This window comes from Mus pahari, chromosome 19, assembly GCF_900095145.1.
Source record: "Mus pahari chromosome 19, PAHARI_EIJ_v1.1, whole genome shotgun sequence".
Classification (NCBI taxonomy): Eukaryota; Metazoa; Chordata; class Mammalia; order Rodentia; family Muridae; genus Mus; species Mus pahari.
In genome coordinates, this window is record NC_034608.1 from 41,740,594 (window position 1) to 41,753,239 (window position 12,646).

Below are 12,646 nucleotides of genomic sequence, written 5' to 3' on the forward strand. Positions count from 1 at the left end.
TCTCCTCTCCTCTCCTCTCCTCTCCTCTCCTCTCCTCTTCTCTTCTCTTCTCTTCTCTTCTTTTCGTTGTTAATTGGTTTTGTTAAACTACAATTAAGTAACTTGGTGAACTTTGCCTTTGACTAAGAGTCTTCTCCAGAGAAACAACATACTTAGGGAAAGAGAGAAAGGGGGTTAGAAGACAGGCCCCCTGGGAGAGTTCAAACTTCCTCATCGCCCTGGGTGTGCTGGTGATTCTGGAGCTGGGGAACTGGACATCTGCTTTGGTCTGTGTGAACAAGAGCGATTACTCCCAGTCTGTTCGCCAGGCACCATATGCGGCTTCCACCTACCCAAGCTCTGTGTTCTGAAGATTTAAGTGTTCCTTTTTTATTCTTCTGCCTGAGGCTGTACTTTGAGTAATACCACCATCCCTTATCTTTACCCCCTCCATGGTTCAAAAAAAAAGTATGTAGATTTTAGTAATCAATATTTTATACACACACACAGTATGAGTTTGTACTACGTCATTCTCAAACATAGTGTAGAACTTGAGCGATGTTCTTGGGTCATCTGGCATGTCCTCACAGGTCTCTAGTTTGCTGTCCTATCAAATTTCCAGGCAAGAAAACACTCCAGACAACCTTAATTAGCATGTACTCTGGAATATGGTGATGACCACAGTGGGTTTTCACGCCACACTGAGGTACTTAAATGTTGGTAAAATTCCTCATACTCTACCACTGCTCGCCAACCCACTTGAAGGCCTTGAAAGTGTCCAGGGACTGTTTGCAAGTGTGCTCTGCTTGTTCTGGGCAGGATAATGGAATTAAGAAGTGATGAATGAGGAAGGCTGGCAGAAAGGATTTATAGTGCAAGCTGTAAACAAAACACAACTCGCCGGGCTTTTCTCCGAAAATCGCTCTGCCTTCTTGGCTAATCCATAAAAGTAAGCCATCATCCGCTAGGCTGGCTTGCGCTTGCCTGTGGATGAAGATGGAGTGGAGGAGACAGAGGACCCCAGAAGGAGGTGATCTCCATGCCAACGGAAGGGAAAGGGAGTTGCAATGAGAGTGTGGTGGGTTAGGAACTGGTGCTGTCAATGGGGAGGGAAGCAGGACTGTGGTGACCACAGCATTCTGTGGGAAATTACCTCATGCAGGTCTCCTAACAGCCACAGTAGCATTGTGCTCGTTTAGTGTGAGCAGAGCATCTAACTCATGTAGACTAAGAGTCCACTCCGGTTGATGACTAGCCTGATATCATGCAGCAAGTGGGTGGTCGCGCCAGGCTTGCTCTCAACTTTAGGAGTGTTTGCTGACTGTATGCTCCTCTTTCCTGCTTTGGGGAGAACATAAAAGTTAGAAGTCCAATATCCTTTCAAGTGATAGAGATCAGCCCCAGGTGTGTGTGTGTGTGTGTGTGTGTGTGTGTGTTTGTGTGTGCGCACCCACCCACATGTGTGTGATATGATCACAGGACTAGGAGAAATTGAACTGAGGTGCAATTCATTTCTCCTTGAAGGCCTTGAACAGGTCAAGGTCCCCCAGACCATCCCCATCCACCTGAGGCTATTTGCTTGTAGGGCACTTGAGCTCTGATGACTTTCCAGGCTTTGTAAGGGCCAGATACCCTAGGGCTTTTCATGTCCCAAGTCTGAGGACAGGAGAGAAGTGAGATAGAACGTCCTGGTGCTCTTTCCATTACAGTTGATCCTTACATAATGGAGTTTGCTTATCTGCCTGACTTTTGGGGACAACTAAATGCATGGCATAAAATGAGCTGATTCGTAACTCTTGGTCATTGCTTTTATTTATCCTGAAATGGTACCGGCTTGGGAACGTACCATTATTAATCTACCTGAAGCTGACTTCCATGAAATTTGCAGGAGTACAAGAAAGTATTTTCTACCGAAAATAACGTGCCTTTGTGGTCATTGTCTGCATTTCTATGTACTCCTCACAAGTTGGCTATTCTTTTTATGGCATCTCCTTGTGTTATTTTTCCCTCCCCAGAGTCGAAAACATGCCAGCAAAGTCCGGCTATATTACATGCTTCACCCCAGGGATGGTGGGTGTCCTGCCAAGAGGCTCCGAGCAGAAAATGTAAGTATTTGGTACCATCCAATGGCGTGGGTGATTTGCTATGGATTTTGCATGTGTACGAATTGGAACTGTGTCCATATGAGTAGAGAGGATATTCCTTGTGTAGGGTCATGTTCTGATGGGGAGAGAGTCCTGTTTATTGGATGGCCTTTTCTTTTCTACGGGAACCTGCTAACATCTCCAGCTTCTGGTGATGTTTTGCTGGAGATCTTCAGAGAAAAAAAAAGGTTCAGAGTTTCTGGGACCGAGGCAGTGTGGGTGACAGGAGACAAGGGCCACCAAAGACAAAGCGTGGGAAGAACAAAACCTAAAGGGCAAAGCTGTCAGAAATACCAAATGCTTTGTTCTTTACATATCTGATTTCTCTGCTGTGTAGAACAGAATGCCATCTTGTTAATTTATAATGAGGACCACACATAGCTTCTGCAAAGAAACATACTCGGGCGATTTGATCAGTGACCCCCTCTGCCTGAGTGTGTGTTTAGTTGAGAAGTCCATGACAGGTGGGAAGTTGCTTCGAGGTAAAATGTCAGAGCACTGGGGTTCATTCCTGCAGGGCTTTTCTCTTGGCTGGGGCTGCTGTGTGAGGGGCATCCTCTCATCTTCTGGACACATGCATTCTAATGCTAAACATTAAGCACATTGAAATTTGGGTTCTAAGAGGTTATTGAATAGTACCGGTACTATGTGGTGTCAGTTTGTAGGTGTTAGTCTCTGTTTTTAATAAGTGATCAGTGAAGATATATTTGAAGAACATGGACTTGGGGGATTTTCTGGGAAGAAACTCAGGGATGAAGAAACGGTGTGTGCCTGCAGGCAGAGAGCTCTTGGATTGTCCCCTCACAGTAATGTCACGTACACCATTTAGCATCATAGCAGGATCTGATCGAAGGTAAACTGACCTAAACACTGGTCACTGATGGAGCGAGACAGCATCCTGAACTTGATTGTGGGGGAAACTCAAATGGCCTGGAAAGTTTGCAAACTGCTGAGGTCCAGGCCTCAGTCAGCTCCTCTGCATCTGGCACAAGGAATTGATCTCTCGCTGCCTCTGTGGAACATTAATAATTACACTTCCCTCTCTGGTTTTTGTGACTGTTTCATGAAATGATAACACAAGGCTTGCTGGTGGCGTTGCCTGAGGAAGAACCAAGTAAAAAAGGCAGACTTGCTGCCAAGAACGCAGGCGAGCACTGAGGGGTTAATGATGTATAAGGACTAGCTTTGGTCACAGTGTGTTTATTGACAGTGTTTGAAAAGAACCTCAGGGGCAAAAGGTAGGGAAATCCCACCCAAAGGTCTCAGCCAGGGAAGCTTATTCCTGAAGGGCCAGCATTTTCTGGGACTTGGGCTATGAGTGGAGTTTATCAGGTGGTGAAGGGAGGCAAGAGGGAGGGAGATGTCTTAGCTGTGTGCTTATCAAAACCCCGTGCTAAGCTATAGATGAGTTAGCCTTACTTAGCCTTTGTGGGACCTCAGAATCGTATAAATCATGCCTCCTTCAAATGAACAGGTAAACTAGAACTGTTTTTGTTTTTGTTTTGTTTCTGTTTTTCTGTTTTGAGAATAACCTAGTAGTGGCGCCTGGCGCCTGGGTCCTTACTTGAGAGTTATTCGTTCTTTATTCTAAAAGTCAGGAGGTGCTGAACTTAAAGCCAACTGGATAAAGAGCTCTTTGGACACGTTTTTATTTATTACTTATATATAATCACAGATGTTGCACTTATACATGAGCTTCTCGACCTCTAAGTTCTAGATAGTGAGCAGGAATGGGGCCCCAAGCTGGCTTTGTGGACTTGGAGGAGACACCTTTGCCTCTTTGAGCAGTTCCACCATTTGCCCACCTTGGGCTCTGTTCTGGCCCAATAAGTAACCTAGGACCCAGCTCATATGAGGAGAGATATTTGGATTTTAGAACAAGGCCCCTTTCAAGGCTTCTATATTTCATAGTAGTTTGAAAACCTTCCTTCTCATGTACCCTGGGTTTTGGAAAGTTTTACCTATCAATCACTTATCATTTATCCCATTATTTCCCATAAGTCACTAATCACAGTAGGAAAATAAATCATAAACAGAAAAGCAACAAGCTAATCCCACTTTAGGAGCAGAGATAGTAGGTGATTTCGTTATACCATGTATAGCGGATTTCGCAGGTACATATGCCATTTTCACTAGATGCTTTGATATGCTGGGTATAGGTCAGATAGGCTTCAGCTTGCATCCGGAGCTCTGCTGTAAGCATCTGAAAGAACTTTGCCTTGGACAGACTCACACTACCAAACTGAGGGAAGGAATATGCAATGATAAACAACCTGTCCATAAAAGGAGATGCCTGACTCCCAATCTATATTTTTTTTTCCCAGCCAAGGAGAACAATCTGCTATAAATCATACTTAGAGGGTGGCGTATGCTCATTCTGAAAATGGTCCAAGAAGCCACTCGTTAACTCCGTAAGAAGAGGCACCCAAGTGGACTGCTTTTTCTCGGCAACAGCATCCCCGATCTTTACTCTTGCTGCTAGCTTAGGACCAAACAGAGCATGGCAGACACGCACACTTAACAGTAGTGTGGGGTGCTTTGCCTTTAGCTGACCTATAGTGTTTGCACAGTGTTTGCCCACAGTGACCTATAATCAGAACATGCCCGAAGGCTTCTGTGTTTCCTAAGAGAAAGCTTCCTTCTCTTCTTGCCTTTGAGTCATCCTTAAACCTATGTGGTGGTGGCTGGCTCTGTGGTACATGAAGCCGCATATAACAAGATTTTGCCCCTCTCGGCTCTCTGCTCATGTCCATAGGGCTACAAAATGAGGAGAAGAACAGCAGTCAACTCACAGCTTCTTCTGGGATGTCACTCATGTGCCCCTTCTACCCTCCCGGATTCCAGATGCCGGGACCAGAGTCCTGGACTGAGATGCACCTCCACATCTGCCCCTTAATGCTGGGACAGGGTATGGCTTCTGAGAGCAGAGAAAACTTTTTCCTCTGTTTCTCCAGGTTCCTTGTGCACGCCTGCCCTCCTGCCGTACTCTCAGCCCCTTGAGGACATGTGCCAGCCTACGTTAGGATGGAAGAGAACAGCTTGCATCTTAAATCCCTCTATACACTTGCCATCCCCTTCATATACGCATGGTTATGATTTTGCAATTGAAGCTTTTACTTCTCCTTTTGAAACTTTAGAGCAGGAGAGTTCCCATGGAGGCCCAAGAGCAACATCAACAGACATTTACAGCAATTCTTTATACAGTAGAGTCCAATTGGCTTGAGAGATGTTCTAACCCAGAGTGACTGTGGCCTTCTCATTTTATCTTCTCCTCATGAACCACATGCTTTGGAGGCATCTATTTAGGAAATGGAACTTTAAGGGAAATTGGGGTTCAGACTTTGTTGCCCTTGATTATTGAAAGGCATAAGTGGCTGCTGATCAAAGCTGCCAATCACTAGTCAGTAAAGAGCACATTTCTATGTGTTGTTATATAATTCTCCGTAAAAGGTGAAGCTTGCACTTGGTTCATGTGATAAGGATGCCTGGATACATTTTCTTTGAGGTATGAAAGATTCAGCATGGCTTGGGATCTAGGTGGGGGTTGAAGGTGGAGTGCCAGTCTCACATAGACTTTTCTTATTATCGAGGTAAAAAATAAGGATCGAAATATGTGTGCTAGGATGCATATGCCGTGACATGTCTGACATGGCTACCTCAGGTTTTCCATTTCTCTCCCCAGTTTCAAGGCTGCCTCTGACCTTTGGCACTAATGGTGAGCCCTGATCAAGAACACTGTTGCTGAGGGACAAGTACAATAGCAAGCACATCCCACATTGTCCCCAACGTGTTCTAAGTAGGTGATAACACGTTCATAGAGGTCAGCCTCTGGCTTTGTGTAAGCCAGAGAGAGACATTGTCTTCACGCGAAGAAACGAAATGACTTGACTTGTCATACAGCGGTACGTGGCAGAGACACGTCTGGGAAAACAGAAGAGCAAACTGAAGGAAGTCCTTTTGCCTGACTGTTCCCTGGCTCCCCCATGCTGTGTCATGAGACAGCTTACACACATCCCCAAGTGCTGGAAGGCTCTAGACGTTCCCAAACTCCAACAGACTGGGAAAGTTCTGTTGATAATCTGTGTGGCTTCGCACAGTGTGTTTCTGCTTCTCTAGACATGCCTGGGTGTGGGGAAGGTGTTGCTAGTTGCCCCTGATAGTTTCAGGTTTTCTAAATAGGATGGCACCTAGCTGATTCTTTTTTTTTTTTCCATTTTTTTTATTAGATATTGTCTTCATTTACATTTCAAATACTATCCCGAAAGTTCCCTATACCCTCCCCCCACCCTGCTCCCCTACCCACCCACTCCCACTTCTTGGCCCTGGCATTCCCCTGTATGGGGCATATAAAGTTTACAAGACCAAGGGGCCTCTCTTCCCAATGATGCCGACTAGGCCATCTTCTGCTACATATGCAGCTAGAGACACGAGCTCTGGGGATACTGGTTGGTTCATATTGTTGTTCCACCTATAGGGTTGCAGACCCCTTCAGCTCCTTGGGTACTTTCTCTAGCTCCTCCACTGGGGGCCCTGTGTTCCATCCAATAGATGACAATGAGCATCCACTTCTGTGTTTGCCAGGCACTGGCATAGCCTCAGAAGAGACAGCTATATCAGGGTCCCTTCAGCAGAATCTTGCTGGCAGATTCTTGAAAGAGTGTACCAGTGAGCCAATGAGGTCCTGTGAGTTCAGGGTCATTGTGAGCCATGGCGCTTTATGGAGATGGGACAGAAGCCAAAGGCATTTCTAGTATGTATAGCACCCTGGGCAGCCATCAGTTTCAGACCAGGGTTCCCGGAGTCCTCCCTCTAGAGACTAGATGAAAGCCTGCCATTTGCCTCTTTCCAATCTGTGGTGGCTGTTGAAACCCTTGGATCATAGCCTGGCTGTTTCTCTATACTTTCATCTTCTAGAAGCATCTTGGAGATGGGACCTAATTTTTTCTGTATAGACCCCATATAGTAATATCTCATGTCTCAGAGATCATGAATATGGAGGTGGGATTATTCATCAAATCCAGTGTCAGGAACAAAAGGTAGGGTTAGAAACTGAATGTGGTGGCTTGTGCCTCTGGTCACAGTACTTGGGAGGTGGAGGCAGGAGGATCAGGTTCGTCCTTGGTTACATAGGGAGTCTGAAGGCAGCTTGAGCTAGAGATTCTGGAGGGAGATAGGTAGGTAGATAGGTGGATAAGTAGATAGATAGATAGGTAGATGGATGGATAGGTGGATAGATAGGTGGATAGATGGATGGATAGGTGGATAGATGGATGAATAGGAAGATGGATAGGTGGATGGATAGGTGGATGGATAGATGGATGGATAGGTGGATGGATAGGTGGATAGATGGATAGATAGGTGGATAGATGGATAGATAGGTGGATAGATGATAGGTGGATAGATGGATAGATAGGTAGAGAGATGGATAGATAGGTGGATAGATGGATAGATAGGTGGATAGATGGATAGATAGGTGGATAGATGGATAGATAGGTGGATAGATGNGGTGGATAGATGGATAGATAGGTGGATAGATGGATAGATAGGTGGATAGATGATAGGTAGATAGATGGATAGATAGGTAGAGAGATGGATAGAGAGGTGGATAGATGGATACTAGTGATAGATATAGATGATAGGTGGAAATATATAATAGAAATAGATAATATATAGAGATAGATATGATAGAATTGATAATAGATAGATGATACACAGATAGATTGATAGATTAATGAATGAATACAAATGTCTGAACTAGTAGACATAAGTATCAATATTTCACCTGTAGCCCTGACACACACTGTGCCTGCACTATTTTCCTAAGTGGTATAAGCTGGGTTCATAGTAAAAATTTCAGACAGGTGCATTTTCATACCAAGTATTTGGACTCCCAGACTTCATAGTTAAAAGACAGGGTTCTGTCCCGGCTCTGCTACCTATTAGTCTTATGACATTGTTTTGAACTGTTAAACCTTAATCACTATGATTGTAACTGGGGCTATAATTCTTGCCCTTGCCCATCTTTCAGAAGTGTGACGGGGCTCAGATAAAAGCATGCTGATGCCCTATGAAGGGTGTGGGAGTGTTAATGGCAGGGAAGAGACTTTTCTTCTTTGTGTCTTGGATTATTTTTCTGATCTCTGCTGCCTCCCACAGTAATCAATCAGGCCATTTCCTTGGAGCTCCTGCCATGTGCACATATGAGGGGACCTTGCAGAGGATGCATGAAGAAGGAAATGGGGGGGGTTGTGGCATACCTGGATAGAAAAGGAATACCTAAAGAAGCCAATAAATAAATGCACATTTGTGTCATCCCAGTGTTAATGAAGCAGGTGATCAGAGAAGTGTTTGCTTCCCTCAAAGACTGGGTAGGGCTGGTGTAAGTAGGGAGCTCACTCAAGGTAGGCCCGTGTGCAAAGCCTCCGAGGCGAGTGAGGTCTTGTAGGGGCCTAATGGGGCAAAGAATTCATACTAACCTAAAATCATTTATCAATTGGTTGATTTTATATGTATGATTATTTTGTTTACATGTATGTCTATATACTGTGTACTTGTCTGTTGCCCACAGAGACCAGAAAAAGGCACTGAATTGCCTGGGCCTGCACTTATAGGTGGTCGTGAGGCATCAATGTGGGTGCTGGGAATCAAACCTGAGTCCTCTTGAAGGGCAGCCAGTGGTCCTAGAGGTTAGACCATGTCTCTATCCCACACTTTTATTCAACATTTATTTAGAAAGACCCTCCAAAAACTTGCCATAAAATGTTTTTCTTTTCTAAGATAAGGGGAAAGGCAGAGTAGTTGGGAAGAAGATGAGGATTATGAGGGATGGGTAGGTGGAGAATAAGGGGGCAACAAATAAGACCTAGATACATTACATACATCTAATATATGTAATACACATGTCATACACATACATATGTAAAGATGTTCTCACAAAACACATTTGTATGTAACTATATATGCTACTAAGGCATTGCAGGCTATTTCTTTTATGTCCAAAGCAAAGAATGAAACCTATATAGCAAGGATTACTTTAAAACTTGTTTGAAATTTGTTACCGTATGAATAGTTAATGTTGCCTGCCTTTGGCCATGATAGACTGGCTCTCCTCCATACACTTATGACACATTGAAGTATGTCTGAAGCATCTCTATTTATTAGGACAAAATAAAAATGATAAGCACCCATCCTGTTCTGTAGCTCCCTCCGTTTTTCACTCTTCCCTCTGTTTCACCTCCTTTTCCCTCAGCTTTTTGTTGTTACTAATTTCCGAACAAACAAATTTTGGGGAACGGGGCGAAAGTTTATAATGAAAGTGAAGGCAAACTATTAGAGTCCTTTTTGGTGAAGAAAACAGCCCCCAGAGTCTTGCATGTCCTCAACGAATGTACGTTTTCCCACTGAGCTACACTGTCAGCTCCTAAGTCCCCTACCTTTAGGAAATCACCATCATTGTTTTATTCACACTTTTCGTCTCGCAGGTTAGAGAGTCACATCCCCACTTGGCCTGGCCCCTGTGTTGGGAAAATCTTCTGTAGGACTTCTGTGCAGCTTGTGTGATCAGTATGTGAGGGAGATGAAGTGTGGGTGGGTAATGAACTTGTGGCTATAAATCAAGCTAGTTTTGCTCAAAGCAATAATCACATCGATTTTATCAGTAGAAGTTTGGCTTAATATGCATTTTTGTTTTATTTTGTCTGATTTCTTCCAGTGCAGGTTCTGTTCCATTCCAGCTAAGATACCCAAGTCACACTTGAGCATGCTTCCACCCCCACCGGATTCTCATAAGGATCTGGGAGACCTGGTCTGGGAAGTTGGGTGATGTTGGAGAGTGGGTTGGTCAGTAGGGTGAGGCATATATTCAGGGGTGGGCAAAGACTAGCATGTGTAAATCATGATAGTCTACTGAAATTGGTCATACAACCTCAGAGTGAAGGGAGGGGCTTTCTTTCTTTGCAGACTGAAGAACCACAAGGTTAGAAAGTACTGGGTGTGTGGAAAGTAGGTGCTGTGATGGGGAGTGACTGGAAATATGGTTTTTCATAGTCAAGGCTCGTTGGTAGTGGTATTGGATGAGGGGTTGCGCACCCCCTGCCCCTATGAGGTCTCAGTGCTTGTTTAGCTTCCAGGTAGGACACAGTTCAGGGCCCTGGGTAAAGGAGAAGAGATTGACAATTTAATCACCTGAAGATGGTTGGGCACTTTGTCCTGATAGTTTTATTGTGAGAACAAATAATTCTGCTCATTATTTATGAGATGGAGAACTATAGCTTGGAGGTCTGTGTCTGGCCTCAACCTGGGCGAGTAAGGCAGTCATCCTTAGTCTTCATCTACATGCTATGTGAAAGAAAGCATGCTTTTACATTGAGCCCTTCCTAGGACATGGCAGGAGGATGGACTCATTGTCTCCCGTGAGCACAGGGCTCAGGTATCGTTCCAACTTTGTCAGATGACACAGCATGACCAAAGCTGATGACCTTCCTCAGTTGGCTTCAACCAATAGAGAAAAAAAAAATCACACAGCCTGAGGACTTAAGCAAAGGGTATTGATTTCTTATAGTCAGTTTGGTTTCCAGTAAGGACTAGAGCCTCACATGGCTGGGGGCAGAGGGGAAGGGGTAGGGTGAAGAGAGTGAACAGCTTGGTGTGTCTTCGAATAAGGACACTAATCTCTTTCATGTGGGATCCACCCTTATGACCTAATTCCTTCACAAATTACCTTGCCAAATGTCATCACATTGGGGATCACAAGTATGGATTCAACCCATGGGGTCTGAAGGGATACAGACATTCTGTAGACGGCAACCTTGACTGGTGACTAGATTTTATCAGATAAGACTCCAAACAGCTAATTCCATATAATTACAATAATTTCGCTGGGGTTTCTGGTATTTCTTTTGAAATTCTTCAAAGGGTTTTTACAAAGCACTAAAGAGTCTCTGTTTTAGACCCGTGAGTAGGTAGTATCAATTCTTTTTAGTGTTCTCTAACCAATATGAACAATTCTGCCGGTAGCATCGACCGTCTATGTGCCCCCCTCCCCCAACTGTGGTCTTATGCATACATCATCTGCGTATGCCAGGCTGGCTTCAAACTTGTGATCCTCCTGTCTCAGCCTCCCAAAGGCTGGGTTTATAGGGATATGTCACTAAGTTCTGCTGTGCCTTTATCTCTTATTATAACTTGTATTAGGAACTATTCTCACCATACAGCTCTGTTTTGAGAAGTATCTTTATGCATTTATTGTTAGTGTGTATGTTCTTATGTTCATGCATAAGTATGATGTCTGTGCATGGACATATGCATAGGTTGCATGTGTGTGGAGGTGGAGGTTTAGAGAATAATTCTTTGGGGTCAGTTCTCTCTGTCTACCCTTATGTGGATTTGCCCATTAAGTTTTTGTGACTAGCAGTTTTAATGGCTGACCTGTTTGGATGCCCACACCATACAATTCTCAAACACTGAGGGATCCTGTTTATTATTAACCTCCGTTTTTCTCTATCCCTAATTTTTAGAGGTTTTCTCATCCCACCTTTTATCTTCTCGCCAAGTATACATATTTTAAGGAGCATACATTTTTTACTGTTTACCCAAACTGAAAATAAGACATCACAGAGAATTTTAAAAACTCAATGTCAATTCACTTGAAAACATACATTCATAAAGAGAATTGCTGGGAGACTGTCTCAAAGATCTGGCTGCCATCATACCTCTGTTATGTAACTCTTCACAAAGAGCTTCCTTTTGTCTCATGCACTTCACAGGATGTGGGCTGCACTGCTTTACTTTTTGACGTTTTGATCTGATGTTGTATCTTCTAAGGGTAATTCCATATGGAGTAAAGGGGTGTGTATGTGTGTGCACCCGTGCTATAGGCTTTGTCTACTGTTGCGGCATAGTTCTAAAATGATCCCCAAAGGCCATGTTCTAAATGCTTGATTGCTAGGTCAAAATTTTAAATGGATTTGATGTTGAGTTGTAGCCCCATCAATGAAGTATCAGGAGGTGTGGCGTCTCTGGAGAAAGTGGGTCGTTTCCTGATGACCATTCCCCCGTCTCTCACTTGCCTCTGGTTCTTGATCTATGAAGGGAGCCAACCTCCTCTCCTATGCTTGTTTCCATCATCAGAAGGTTTTACCTGAGTGACCCAAAGCAATGGTGCCTGTTAACCTTGGTCTTGTCCTGGAACCTTGAGAACCCATTAAATCATCTCTTGCTTGTGTTTCCAAGTGGGATCAAATAAGGTGATGCCCTTTCAATATCAACCGAGACCATAAATAAGGATCTGTTTTCAAAGTCAACACAGTGCTGTCTTTCTCATTTTTGTACATCTGGGGTTCTGGGGTTGTCTTTTTTTTTTTTTTTTTTTTTTTTTTTGTTAAAAAATGGCCTCTGGGCACAGACGTAAAATACTGTCTGGCAAGGTACGCCTTAGGGAGAAAACACTTGTCTTGTGTAAGCTCATAATGTATACTAAATAATGTGCCTTTAAACAGAAACATGTATAAAACAAATTGCATATT

At 43.9% G+C, this 12,646-nt stretch overlaps 1 protein-coding gene across 3 annotated transcripts in view; it reads left to right on the top strand.

Moving 5' to 3' along the window:
• Zmat4 (zinc finger matrin-type 4) overlaps positions 1 to 12,646 on the top strand; it is a 381,839-nt gene that overhangs the window by 124,336 nt on the left and 244,857 nt on the right. For all 3 annotated transcript variants that reach the window (XM_021219402.2, XM_029532287.1, XM_029532288.1), the window contains one exon: positions 1,995 to 2,084. In XM_021219402.2, the coding sequence (XP_021075061.1) occupies positions 1,995 to 2,084 (90 nt within the window). The remainder of the gene's footprint in view (positions 1 to 1,994; positions 2,085 to 12,646) is intronic.